This window comes from Heterocephalus glaber, unplaced genomic scaffold (assembly GCF_053883595.1).
Source record: "Heterocephalus glaber isolate CG9 unplaced genomic scaffold, H.glaber_assembly_v1.0 deba00001733, whole genome shotgun sequence".
Lineage (NCBI taxonomy): Eukaryota > Metazoa > Chordata > Mammalia > Rodentia > Bathyergidae > Heterocephalus > Heterocephalus glaber.
In genome coordinates this window covers 19,726,059-19,738,602 of record NW_028258444.1, presented here as the reverse complement: position 1 = coordinate 19,738,602, position 12,544 = coordinate 19,726,059, and the positions used below count along the sequence as shown (strand labels likewise).

General features: G+C 43.9%; 1 protein-coding gene across 4 annotated transcripts in view; it reads right to left on the bottom strand.

Annotated features, from left to right (window-relative positions):
* Positions 1-3,640: 3,640 nt before the first annotated feature.
* Positions 3,641-12,544, bottom strand: part of Dip2b (DIP2 acetate--CoA ligase B (putative)) — a 238,524-nt gene continuing 229,620 nt past the window's right edge. For all 4 annotated transcript variants that reach the window (XM_087200086.1, XM_004862981.4, XM_004862979.4 and 1 more), the window contains 3 exons: positions 11,238-11,415; positions 10,148-10,271; positions 3,641-8,134 (listed from right to left, as the gene is read on the bottom strand). In XM_087200086.1, the coding sequence (XP_087056212.1) occupies positions 7,882-8,134; positions 10,148-10,271; positions 11,238-11,415 (555 nt within the window). In that variant the 3' untranslated portion in view covers positions 3,641-7,881. The remainder of the gene's footprint in view (positions 8,135-10,147; positions 10,272-11,237; positions 11,416-12,544) is intronic.

Genomic DNA, 12,544 nt, shown 5'->3' with positions numbered 1-12,544 from the left:
CACACACCTATAATCTCAGCACTCAGGAGAATGAGGTAGGAGATCAGTGCAAATTCAAGGCCAGCCTGGGTTACACAGTGAGTTCATGGCCAGTCTGAACTACATAGCAAGACCCTGTCTCAAAAAGCCAAATAAGGGCTGGGGATTTAGCTCAGTGGTTCCATCACCTGCCTCGCATGTGCAAGGTTCTGAGTTTGAGCTCCTGTACCCCCCAAAAGCCAAATAAATAAATGCATAAATAAATCAACTAGCCAATTTCGCTGAAGTCATTCATCTAATAATTAGTGTGCGTGTGGGTGTGTGTCCCCCTAAGATTATCTGCATACTAGTAAATTTTATCTGTGGATAGCTTTTTTTTTTTGATACGGGGATCGAACTCAGGACCTTGTGCTTGCAAGGCAGGCAGTGGCACCACTGAGCTACATCCCCGGCCCTTCATGGCCTTTTCTTTGCCTCACAACCCTGGACAGAACCGATAGTACAGTGTTGAGTGAAGTGAGAACAGCCCTTTCCTAGTTTCCAACCTTGGAAAGAAAGCACTCACTGTTTTTCACTGTTAAGGGATGGGGTTGTTAGCAGATTTCCATGGATGGTCTTTATCAGATTGAGAGTTCAGTGTTTTTTTTGAGGCAGGGTCTCATTTTGTCTATCAGGCTGTCCCTGAGCTCACTATGTAGCCTAGGCTGGCCTCAAATTTGTGGTGATCCTCCTGCCTCAAAGTGCTGGCATTACAGGTGTGCACCACCACGCCCGGCTTCACCCTTTTTTTTGGTACCTCGGATCGAATTCAGGACCTTGCACTTTCGAGGCAGGTGGAGGCACTACTGAGCTACATCCCCGGCCCTCACCTTAATTTTTGAAGCCTAGTTTCACTGGATATAGACCATGACTAGGCTGGAACATGGCATCTTCTTCCCGAATACTGTACTTTCTCCTCCTTTGTTCCCGCTCTTGGTTAATGGCTCCACATCTACCCAACCCTCAAGCCAGAAACCTCGGTATTACTTTGGATTCCTCCTCCTTAGCCTGAATATTCAGTGGTTGAAATGTTTCCAAAGTTTTTCCACATCCTGTCTTCTCCATTCTTACCTATTTAGTGTTCTTGCTCCATATCTTTCTGCTATAATATTTAGCCATCTACAGGCCGAAGATTTAGCTCAGTGGTTCCGCTGCCTGCCTCGCAAGCACAAGGACCCGAGTTCGATCCCCGTACCAAAAAAAAAAAAAAAAAAAAATCTAGCCAACTAGTTTATAAAGAAGAGTGGCACTGCTCAGTGTGTGAAGAGCTGTATTGCTTACAGTTTTGGAGACTGAGAAGTTCGGGATCAAAGAGCAGGTGGCACTGGGAAAGTTACTTTCCCTCCCAGGATGGCACCTTACTGCTGCATTCCCTGGAAGACCGGAACTCTGTGTCACCGCAGGACCTAAGAGCACACCAGTTTAATGCTGCTCTGTGAAGTTTCTTTTAGAAGAGCTTTAACCCCATTCTTGAGGGAAGAACCCTTATAGGCTAATACTCTCTTAAAACCACCACACTGACCATCAAGTCTCAACACCTGAATTTTGCAGGGCACATTCAAATCTCAGCACTTGGGCTGGGGATTTGGCTCAGTGGTTTCGCCGCCTGCTGCACAAGCACAAGGACCCAAGTTTGATCCCCAATACCAAAACAAAACAAAACAAAACAAACTCAGCATTCTATTACTGGAGTTACTACTCCCAACTGGTATCCCTGCCTCTGATTTCCTGTCCTTCTCCCTACCCCCTCCAATGCTTTTTCTGTATGATCACTCATATTCTATGTTATAAATCTAAGCATGTTACTCCCTTCGCCTATGGAATGTAAGTCCAACTCTTAGCATGATACACAAGATCCTTAGTGATGGGACCCTGGTTCAAGTCTCCATAACTGTCTTTTCCTTTCAAAGCCTGTACCCTTGCTTAGTCCTTTTGTGCATAGTGGATAGACACTCAATACATGTCTGCTAAATGATAAAATGTCCTCAGTTTCCAAAAGAGCTTGGGCCATGACTCAAGGACCAGTTTTAGCATCTGAGAACATGCACAATTAGATGGGCTTCTATCAAGTTTCCAGAAAGCATTATAGGCAGCTAAGTTAGAAATTAATATAGTTGGAGAGAGACTGGGCTCTCAAGGAAGTCAGCAGAAGATTAAAGACATAGGAATTGCGGCTGGAGGCACAACAGAAGCAAGCAAGGCCTCAAGATAAAGTCACCATGGCTGGACTGGCACAGTTCCCTAAAGGGAAGATTATACCATACTGACTACCAACCAGTCCATTAAGTCCAGAAATGCATCAGATAACCGGGTGAGTGACCAGGACGTCTGGACCCATCCATTCCTAAATTTGTTCCTGTCTCAGGGGTCATAAATGAGCCAAGATCGATGATGTCAGCCATAGGACCTTGCTATGTGCTTGCTTTCCCATTGGATCAGTATCAGCTAAGGAGCTATACTTGTAATCCTGGTTATCGGTTGGTTAGGGTTTGACCCACACTGAACCTACACTGTGACTCTGCTACCTAAACCGCCCTGACAAAGGGAATAGCCCATTTCTGAAACACTTCCTGCCCCTCAGGAACTATTCCTACTCCCCAATAAACCTGTTCTATTCTTAAACTTTTTGTTTTCCGGCACCTGGAATTGAACTCAGGACCTTGCACTTGCCAGGCAGGCGGGGCGCCACTGAGCTACGTCCCTGGCCCTACTCTTAACCCCCTTTGTCCTTTGGAATTCATTCTTCCATTTCAGTGTACATAAACTCTGCCTGACATCTGGTAGGTTAGGGGTTATATTTTTCTTATTATCAAATGCAGGAAACAGAAGAACAAATGAAGTATCACTTTTGGAAAAGCTGAAATCCAGTCTAATTACAGATTAGAAAAAAACTAGTTTATGATCAATAGTGCCCCCTCACTAGGTTTAGGGACTGAACCCAGGGCTTTCACACTGAGCTACATGCTTAGCACACCCGCCTTCCCCTTTTGGTACCAGGGATCGAACTCGGGACCTTGCGCTTGCGAGGTCCACTGCCCCTTTTTGAGATGGCACCTTCTTAAATTGCCTAGGCTAGGGTCAAACATAGGATCCTCCTGTCTCAGCCTCCCAGAATGCTGAGATTGTCTACAGCCATATTACCCTGAATGTGCCCGATCTCTTCAGAATGCTGAGATTACAAGTGTGCACCACCACGACCAGCTGATTTTTGCTTTTTTGTTGTGTGTGTGTGTGTGTGTGTGTGTATCAACAACAGTTTAAAACTACCAAATGCCACAAGGGCAAGAGGGAAACAAAACTATAATTGTTACCTCAAAAAGTTCTGACAGCCTCCTTCATTTTCAAGTACTATCACTGTTCCTTAATCTGCCCTCCTTTACCTTTATGACTCTGGATCTGTGTTCACTTTTGTTAGTCCACTCCAGCTATGATGGGTCTCACTGCTTGAAGTTAAGTCTACAGTCTGTCAGTTCTCAGGCTGGGGCTGCAGCTCAGTGGTAGATGTTTGCTTAACTCGCTCAAGGTCCTGGGTGCCATTCCAGTCCCCCACCTCCCCCCACACACAGAATCTATCAACTCCCAGCCTGTACTCTACGTGTGAAGGACTAAACACAATACACAATCAGGCATCAATATTTATTAACACAAGACAAAGGAAACACATTCAATGAGTTAATAGAACACTGTCCAGCCAGATGTTAAATTTAAAAATGTATATCTAGTCTAATTTCAAATAAATAAAAAACTTTATACATAATTACACAGTACTATAGTTTGAATTTGACATGGGTAAATATCTTGACACAAAGTAAACAAAACAGCATTTAGGACTAAAAAATTATTCTTATATCTTTACAATCTCTTCCTCTGGACAAATAAAATGGCCCATCTATAATAACTAAACCAGAAGTGTGGTATAAATGATAAGAAAAGGCCTATTATGTATTTGGAATACTGCAACTTCTTGCTCCAAATACTCTTGCTTTTACATCAAAGCAGACAACAAAAATGACACCACTAAGGCAAAGATCATGTTGGAGTTTGAGGATGAGGTGATAACTCCTCGTGCTTTAGTCTAAAAGATTCCTGGATATTTAAGGAAAGTAATTTATTTGGCCAAGAAATTGAGCACCATGCCTGGGGCAGCGACCTTAATACAAACTTAAGGCCTCAGGCCCTTTGTTGATTCAACAAAAGCAATAAGCAAGCATCGCCCAGGGACTACAGTGAGGAGTGACACTCAAGATCCTGACAGCTGATGGTCCCATAACAGCCTGAGGAGACAACTGCAGAAGGAAGGAGCTTAGTACGGTACTGGGGAGAACTGGGCCCTTCATGTGGCAGGAGTTAAAGACTTCGAGGAAGCCAGCCATGGTGTCTCTGCCTGTAATTCCAGACACTCAAGTGGCTGAGGCAGGAAGGTCACAAGTTTGAAGCCAGCCTGGGCGCTTTAGTGAGACCCTGTCTTAAAAAATAAAAAAAAGCTGGGGATGTAGCTTAGTGCAAAGGCTCTGGGTTCAATCTTTAGGACACCCCCCACCCCCATAACAAAAACAATCATATAGATTCCCTAATGGCAAGTAGCAAGATGGACATCCCAGGGTCTCACTGAGGCACAAGATGGCATTTGTGCAGCTCTAAGAATCTCTAGGGCCTAGGAATTTTCCTCAGGCAGCCCCTTCTTGATCTACCTAAGTTACTTCTTTTTTTTTTTTTGGTACCGGGGATCGAACTTGGGACCTTGTGCTTGCAAGGCAGGCGATGGAACCACAGAGCTAAATCCCCAGCCAGTTACTTCTTTTTTAAGACTCCTCTTTTTTTTGGTACCAGGGATCGAACTCAGGACCTTGCACTTGTGAGGCAGGTGGCAGAAACACTGAGCTAAATCCCCAGCCCTACCTCAGTTACTTCTGCTAAGGACCATAAATAAAGAGGTTGAGAAATTTTCAGATCAAAAGCTTTCTAACAAGATGGGGGCTTGCTGTTGACTGCCTTCCTTCCTTTATAGCCTAAAATCCCACACAGGATGTGTTCTGCAGGACTGGAAAGGCTGCAGGGTTTTTTTTTTTTAAATCAATAATGGCCTAAAAAAAAATAAATGGCCTTTCAGGCCTGCTTAAATAGTCCTACCACACAGCTTCCACTTAAGGAAAGGGCAGAGTATTATGTCATCAAAAGAAAAATAAATTTTTACTCAAGTCTGTAACAGACCTTAAGAGAGGCCTAAAGATAGACCTTAAATATGCAGATGACCCACAAACACCATTAGGGCTAAGAGAGGACTCTGCTCTGCCTCCAAAGATTTTTCACCAGTTACTGATGAGGTTCCCCAAAGACAGCTCTCAGCTTACCTTTTTCCAATAGCACAGCGTGACTTTGGGGCATATGCAAAAAAGTCAAAGCCGCTATACATGAGCCAGAAAGTAAAAAATAAAGATAGAGGCCTGAGAAACAAGGACACTGGGTGATCAGCCCCACGTAATGGGAGCTGGCCACACTCTGAGATGAGTATTGTACTTGAAGGAATGTGTATAGGCCTGTGCTGTCCAACATGATAGCCATTAGCCACACAGGACTACTGAAGACTCTGAGATATAGCTAATCCAAACTGAGATGTATTTAATATACAGTTAATACAAAAAATGTAAAAGACCTCATTAATAATTTTTATACTGATTTCACATTGAAACAGTATTTCTGATATGCTAGGTTAAGTTAAATACATTAAAACTGATATAACCTTTTTCTTCAGTTTTTAAATGTGGTGACTAGAATTTTTAAAATTACACGTGTGGCTCACATTATTACATTTATGATGGACAATGAGTCCCTGGGTACTGATGACCTAACTTGTGTATATAAGAATTATCAGTCAACTCAGGACTGATGCTGCCTATAATTTTTTCTTAGAATTTGGGGATTATGGAGATAAAACTATTTAATACTCAGGTTCCACTGCTTTGGTTAGTGAATTACTAAAAGTTGTTTTAATAACATTACTTCCCAAATAAGTGGGTTGTGTTCTCTGCAAACCAAACCATCGCTAGAGACTGGGATTTCATTAGCCCCAATGGACGCGCTTTTTTCTGTACATCCTAGAACCTCCCCCATCACGTGTAAATTAATTCCATCCAAAATGTGGAAAAAGAGATCTGAACTGGAAGTATCGCGAGGTCTTCCCAATGTGGAGGATGAGCTAGGAGGAAAAGAGGATGATGTGAAAAGGAGCGAGAAAGTGGCCCTGAGCCACAAAACTGCAAAGGCAGCCCCGGGGCACTGCCTCAAGGTGGGCCTGGTCTTTGCTTTATAAATCTTATTTTCAGGGTAATTACAAGTCCTACAAATTGTTTAAAAACACATTTAGTTTACAGGATGTTACAGGGGGGTAAATAATATGTATTATTAAAATAGTCTAAAGAAATATTTACACAACACATCAGAATGGGCCAAAGAGAACCATTCTGATTTGACAAGTTAATTCTTTTCACTTTTGAGGTTTTAATTTTTAAAAATATTTCTGTAAGAAAAAAATAATAAAATTTAATTATATTCAAATACATGAAGTATCAGATCAAAGAAAGGAAACTGAGCCGGAGGCCAAACTCAGTCCCACACTTAGTGTGCTTGGCCTAGGCACTAATTATTTCAACAGAGTTTCTTCAGATGTCAGACTTCCCTATTTCAGTGTAAGCCTGGCTATTCTGGCAACCCAAATGGTCAGTTATGAGATGTGCAGTTATTTGGCCTTACAGTTCCATGTGATGGCCGATCCCATTTTACAGCCTATCATTCTTGCCTTTGAGCTCCCTGCCCTCCTCACCACCTGAGGGATGGGGGACACTCCTCGGTTTTCAGTAAAAGACAAGCTCTATGTATAAACTGCAGATGCAGTTTACAAAGGACAGGAAAAAGAGGAAATTCTAAATTTTCTGTAGTCACTCTAAATGTGAAAGACAGTTTCAAAGACTGGGCTAGAGCGAGCTTCTGTGGTTCCTTAGGATAGGGTGGGATCTAATGCATTTTAGCTTTTTCTTAACATTTAATTTTTAAATTCAAATTTTTATCTCATTGAAACAGGATAAATTTTAGAAGTTTAAGCTGATTCCAGGAATGCAAGCTTTAAAAACAAATATAGGCAGCTTTAGTTTATGAAATACACCAGCCAACAAAGACAAAACAATGTGCAGCAAAACCTGCTAACAATTTGCACTTTTTAGTTATCTAATCAATTATACTACATTAAGAAAATGATGAAATTCACAGTAGAACAGTTTCTACTCTTGTAATTATATAAGCCAATTTCAATTCTTTAGCTGAATTAAGTGTATTTACATGCCTGAAACACTGGTCAAAATGTTTTACAGTCAAGAATTATATATATAAAGTAATTCACATATTCAGTGGGTTATCAATTTTGCTCATGGGTTGACTGAAAGTAAGCTGAGTAGTTTCATGTTAAGAAAACCGGCAGACTATCTAGCTATGGGAAAGTGGCAAAATACAGTACAGAGCGGGGATCTGTGTAACTCGGGCTACCCCTTCACGTGAATTCATTAAACTCCCTTACAAAATTCTAAAACGGCATTAGACAAAAATACAAATATGTACAACAGATGAAAAAAATGCAACATGCAAACGTGCTGCTCACGCTCTGCTGAAGCTCAGGTTTAACAGACTGTTCACATTTTTTTCATTTGCCACTGCAGATTTCCCCTTTCTTGCGCGCTGTATGATTGCAGAATCCCACAGAATGAGATGAAGGATGTAACAGCCAGCTCAGCTTACTTCACATCATCTGAAAGCTTGCTCCTCGCCATGGGTCTTCAGTCTCTGTGAACCTCAGGACGCTGTCTGCAAGGCTGGCTACATGTTGTAAGCCACGTAGATGGGGTCTAACTGGTCAGCTAGGAAGCTGTCCCGGAGGTGCATCCTTTGCTTCTCTCCCCGGGAGTTGATCGGGATAACACCTGGGTCCACCACAACCACAACACCAACGATGAGGTAATGCTCTTCCAGGACCACATTGGTCACTAAAGGAACCAGGTCCAGGGCTTCTTGTTCAGAGCCACACAGTTCCACAACCACCACAAGCAAGTTGGTCCATGTGAACACAGCACTGAAATGTCAATGGCATCAGTTAACATGTTGTTCCATGACCAGTCATCTTCTACAGCCTCTACCAAGACTCCCACCCCTTTCCCTGAGAACTGCCTTCGCTCCTAGATCTAACCACCTGTGCTATATGACCTGCCCAGATGATCACAGCTGATTAGCTGAGTCGTCCACAATCTCCTGGGAGTCGCCGTGGGATTGAAAGTTGTTGTTGGTTACCTGAGCTGAGGACATGTATATGTGAAAATTCTAGGGTAGCCAGGGGTGCAAAGCACAGAGAAGAGCCCTTCAGGGAGGAGAGAATGCAGGAAGAGAAAAGACCCACCTGCTCTGGAAAGTGGGAGAGAAGTTCCTGACTGCCTTCCTGGCCTCACTCCTGCCTGTCCTGAGACTCAAGAGTCAAAGCTTTTCTGGAACTTCAGAGATAGCCAGGTGTTTTTTCCATCAATTCTTTCTGCTTAAGCTTTTTGGAAGAGTTTTTGTTACTTACAACAAAAGCGTTTTAACTATGATAGTGTTCTTATAGTCAACAAGAAGAGGCTGACTTCATACTGTATGAGCTCATAGTGCCCATATAAGTGTCCCCTATTACGTACAAGCCCCAAAAGTTGAAAGTTACCTTTCATTGTATGGGGTTACTGCATTAGAATATATGACCTGATTTGGGCTATACAGTGTTAAAAATTTTTTTCTTTAAAGATTCCAATCATTAAAAAACTGCAATACTGTGTTACAACAACAGTCAAATGTCTACAATTAGAAGGTGGCCATGGCACCCAGCTTCTCTGCCTGCTTTCCGGATACTCTTCTGCTTAGAGATGACCTTGTCTCAGTCAGAGTCTTACTCAGATCTGGGGAGAGACTCTGACCAAGGCAATAACACCTGTAGATGAAGGAGTGTCTGGAAAGCCTGAGCGAACTGTCGGCTACTTAGAGGGGAAAGAAACACTGACCCAACAGGGATGAAAGAGACTGGATAGATTTTTGTATAGTCAAGAATCCAGAACAAAACCAGTAGGTAAAAGCCAGAGTTTAAATTTCAAGGAATTTTAAGTTGGATAATCCTTTATCAGGGAAGGGGATTCCTCCCATGACAGGGGAACTGGAGGAGGCTGAACCACCAATCCTTCCATCTGCTTCCAACTGATGTTTACCGGACACGTGCTCGTTTGATCCTTCTTGTCATCAGAATGTAGGAGACAGCATTTTACTGACAGGAAAGTAGTGCAGAGAGCTGAGCCTTTAGAGTGGGTCTTTTTTTGGGGGGGAGGGGGTACCAGGGATTGAACTCGGGTCCTTGCACTTGCAAGGCAGGCCGTGGAACCACTGAGCTAAATCCCCGGCCCTAGAGTGGGTCTTTTGACCTTCAAGTCATGGTTCTTCCCACCATACCACACTGATGTCCTAGGGGCAGATGATCTCCTATCCCCTTCCAGTTATAAGAGTTGGTCCTTAAAAAAAAGGATCTGGGCCAGGGATTTAGCTCAGTGGTTCTGGTGCCTGCCTCGAAAGTGCAAGGTCCTGAGTTCAATCCCGGTACCAAAAAAAGGATCTGTCCCACAGGACTCAGAAGAATGAACGGTACTACGAACAACACCCGCAAGATGAGCTGGTCTACTTATTTCCTTAAGCCCCACAAAGATCCACATCTATGAGTATTTGGTACAAATGGCTACCCAGAAATTTTTTTTTTTGCCATATGATTAAACCCAGGGACACTCTTTTTTTTTTTTTTTGGTACTGGGAATCGAACTCGGGTCCTTGCGCTTCCAGGGACACTCTTAATACTGAGCTATATCCCGAGCCCTCTTTTTTTATTTTTTTGGTACAGGGGATCGAACTCAGGACCTTGTGTTTGTGAGGCAGGCGCAGTACCAATGAGCTAAATCCTGGCCCATCTTTTTATTTTGAGACAGAGTCATGCTAAACTGTCCAGGCAGGACTTGAATTTGTGATCTTCCTGCTTTAGCCAATCAATTCAAATCAGCACTAAAGCAGTGTGTGCAGGGGAAATTACCATTCAGCAATGCTCCTATGGATCCGAGACACTGAGGTCTCAATGTCGATGGGGTGGTATCGTAATCCTCTCAGCTCCAGCGTTTCATCCAGAGCTCCCACCACATACAGCGCGTCGTGACGCTCTGACAGAAGGGAAAAATATGGTTCAGACACACAGTGAGTGCAGCATAATGATGGAGTTAAGAGAAAAGGGTTCGTATGTGCTCTTAGGGAGAAACAATGGATGCTGGTCAGTGTGCAACAGATGCAAGGGGCCAAAGGGGAATGGTACGGTCCATGTTAGTTCAGCCTTTAAAATTCTGGGAGCTATCTATATCAGGTCTTCAGTGTACGATACAGGTAGTGCTGGGTATTTTAAAGTGGTTACTGATGCAAGTCAGGAAAGGGTGAAGGCATACAAGAGAGAAGCCACGACCAACCAACTGGGCAGAAAGTGACTGCAGGGAACCCTACCCCAGAGCTGTGCCCAAAACCAGGCTTATATACAACACTGAGAAGCAGAATGGCTCCTTAAAATTAACCCTTGTATCGCTTCTCGACCTTTTGGCTAAGATCAAGTGTAGAGTTAACCCTTCTTCAGGGATTAGAGTGTGGTGGTTTTTTTTTGAGACAGGGGCTCTCTATGTAGCCTAGGTTGGCCTTGAATTCATGGCAGTCCTCCAGCCTCAGCCTCCTAAGTACTGGGATTATAGGTATGCACTACCACACTCAGAGATTAGGGCTGTTCCTTCTGCTCCCAAAATGGTATGCATGGGTAGAAGAGCTAAAAGATGTTCCATCTGTCCCAGTAATAGGGACACTGCTCAGGAATAGTATCAGACCTCGACACCAGAGCCTCATGCCCTCAGCACATATTGTGACTGCCTGGCCATCTAACGACCACTCCTAGGATCTTACATGGTGGTCCTGAGCGCTTCCCTCCAGACACTGTAGAAGCACAAATATTACTTCAAAGGAACATGAATTCACTTACGGGTTCAAGAGCACAGAAGGGGACAACTGGGCCTACACCCCACACTCCTCAGGGGGTAGAAGGCCAGCCAGTGCTATGGAACAAAGCCCCACATGGGCACGGAGGCGGGAGATACCTCCAGTGGCTGCTGTGAGCTCAGTCCTGCGGACGAACCCAAGGTATCCTGTTCGAGCCCAGAGTGTCTGAGCAGCATCCCCAAAGCTGAGGCGAGTGTTGAAATGATCGGCTTGCAGAGTCTCACTGTCATAGATGGTATAGTAGCCGCTTGCTGTATGGAGACTGTTCACCCAGATCTACAAGAAAAGGGAAGTGGCCACATTTTACCAGGAACAGACAGATTCTCCTGGGCTGTTCTGGGACAGTATTTTCATTTGTTGAAATCTCACTTCTACATTAACAACACAATTGCAACAGTAAGGACAGCTGGCATTTACTGTGTTTTCTATGGGCAGAGCAATGAGGTAATAAGGACCTTATAAGCCTAACCTCCATCAATCTTGATATATATGATGTGACAATATGGCTCTCCCACTTTTCTCTTTCTTTCTAAGTTTTTGAGACAGGGTCTTACTATGCAGCTCAGGCTGACCCCGGATTCACTATGTAGCCCAGGTTGGGTTTGAATTCACCAGTGAGCCTCTGCCTCCGCCTCTCCAGTGCTGGGGCTGTAGGCATGCATCACCACACCTGGCTTCAGAGGATGTCCTCTTAGCCATGCGGCTACACTGCCTCCCTAGCTCCTTTCTCACCTGCTTCCAGATTCCCACAAAAGTACCGAGGTGTCATCTCTGTGCTTTGGATATAACTACAAAACCCTGGGAGGAACACCACAGGACATCAGAGTTTAAAATGTAAACAGGGCTAAGTTGATAACAATGATAATAATGTGGCAAATATTTGTTGAGAACTCACTGTGAGACAGTGTTCATGCGCTTTGCAGATGCAGGTAGTAGTACATTTGTCAAAATTTTACTCTGTAGGTAAGGTAGGGGCTATTATTATTATTTTGGTTTTTATGAGACAGGGTCTTGCTGTGTTGTTCAGGCTGGTCTTGAGCTCACTATGCAGGCCAGGCTGGCTTTGAACTGGCTGGCCTCCTCCTGCCTCACCCTCTTGAATGGTGGGATTACAGGTGTGCACCACCAAGCCCAGATTATTATTATTATTATTTTTGGGTACAGGAGATCGAACTCAGGACCTTGCGCTTGTGAGGCAGGCGTCCGTTGGAACCACTGAGCTAAATCCCCAGCCCTATCATTATTATTTTTGAGACAGGGTCTTACTACACAGCTCAGGCTGGCCTAGAACTTTCGGCAGTCCTCCTGCCTCAGCCTCCTGAGGGGTGAGACTGGAGGCATGTGCCCAAAGGCAGGGGGTGGCAGGGGAGGTGCACTGTTATTATTAATGGATGAGGAAACAAGC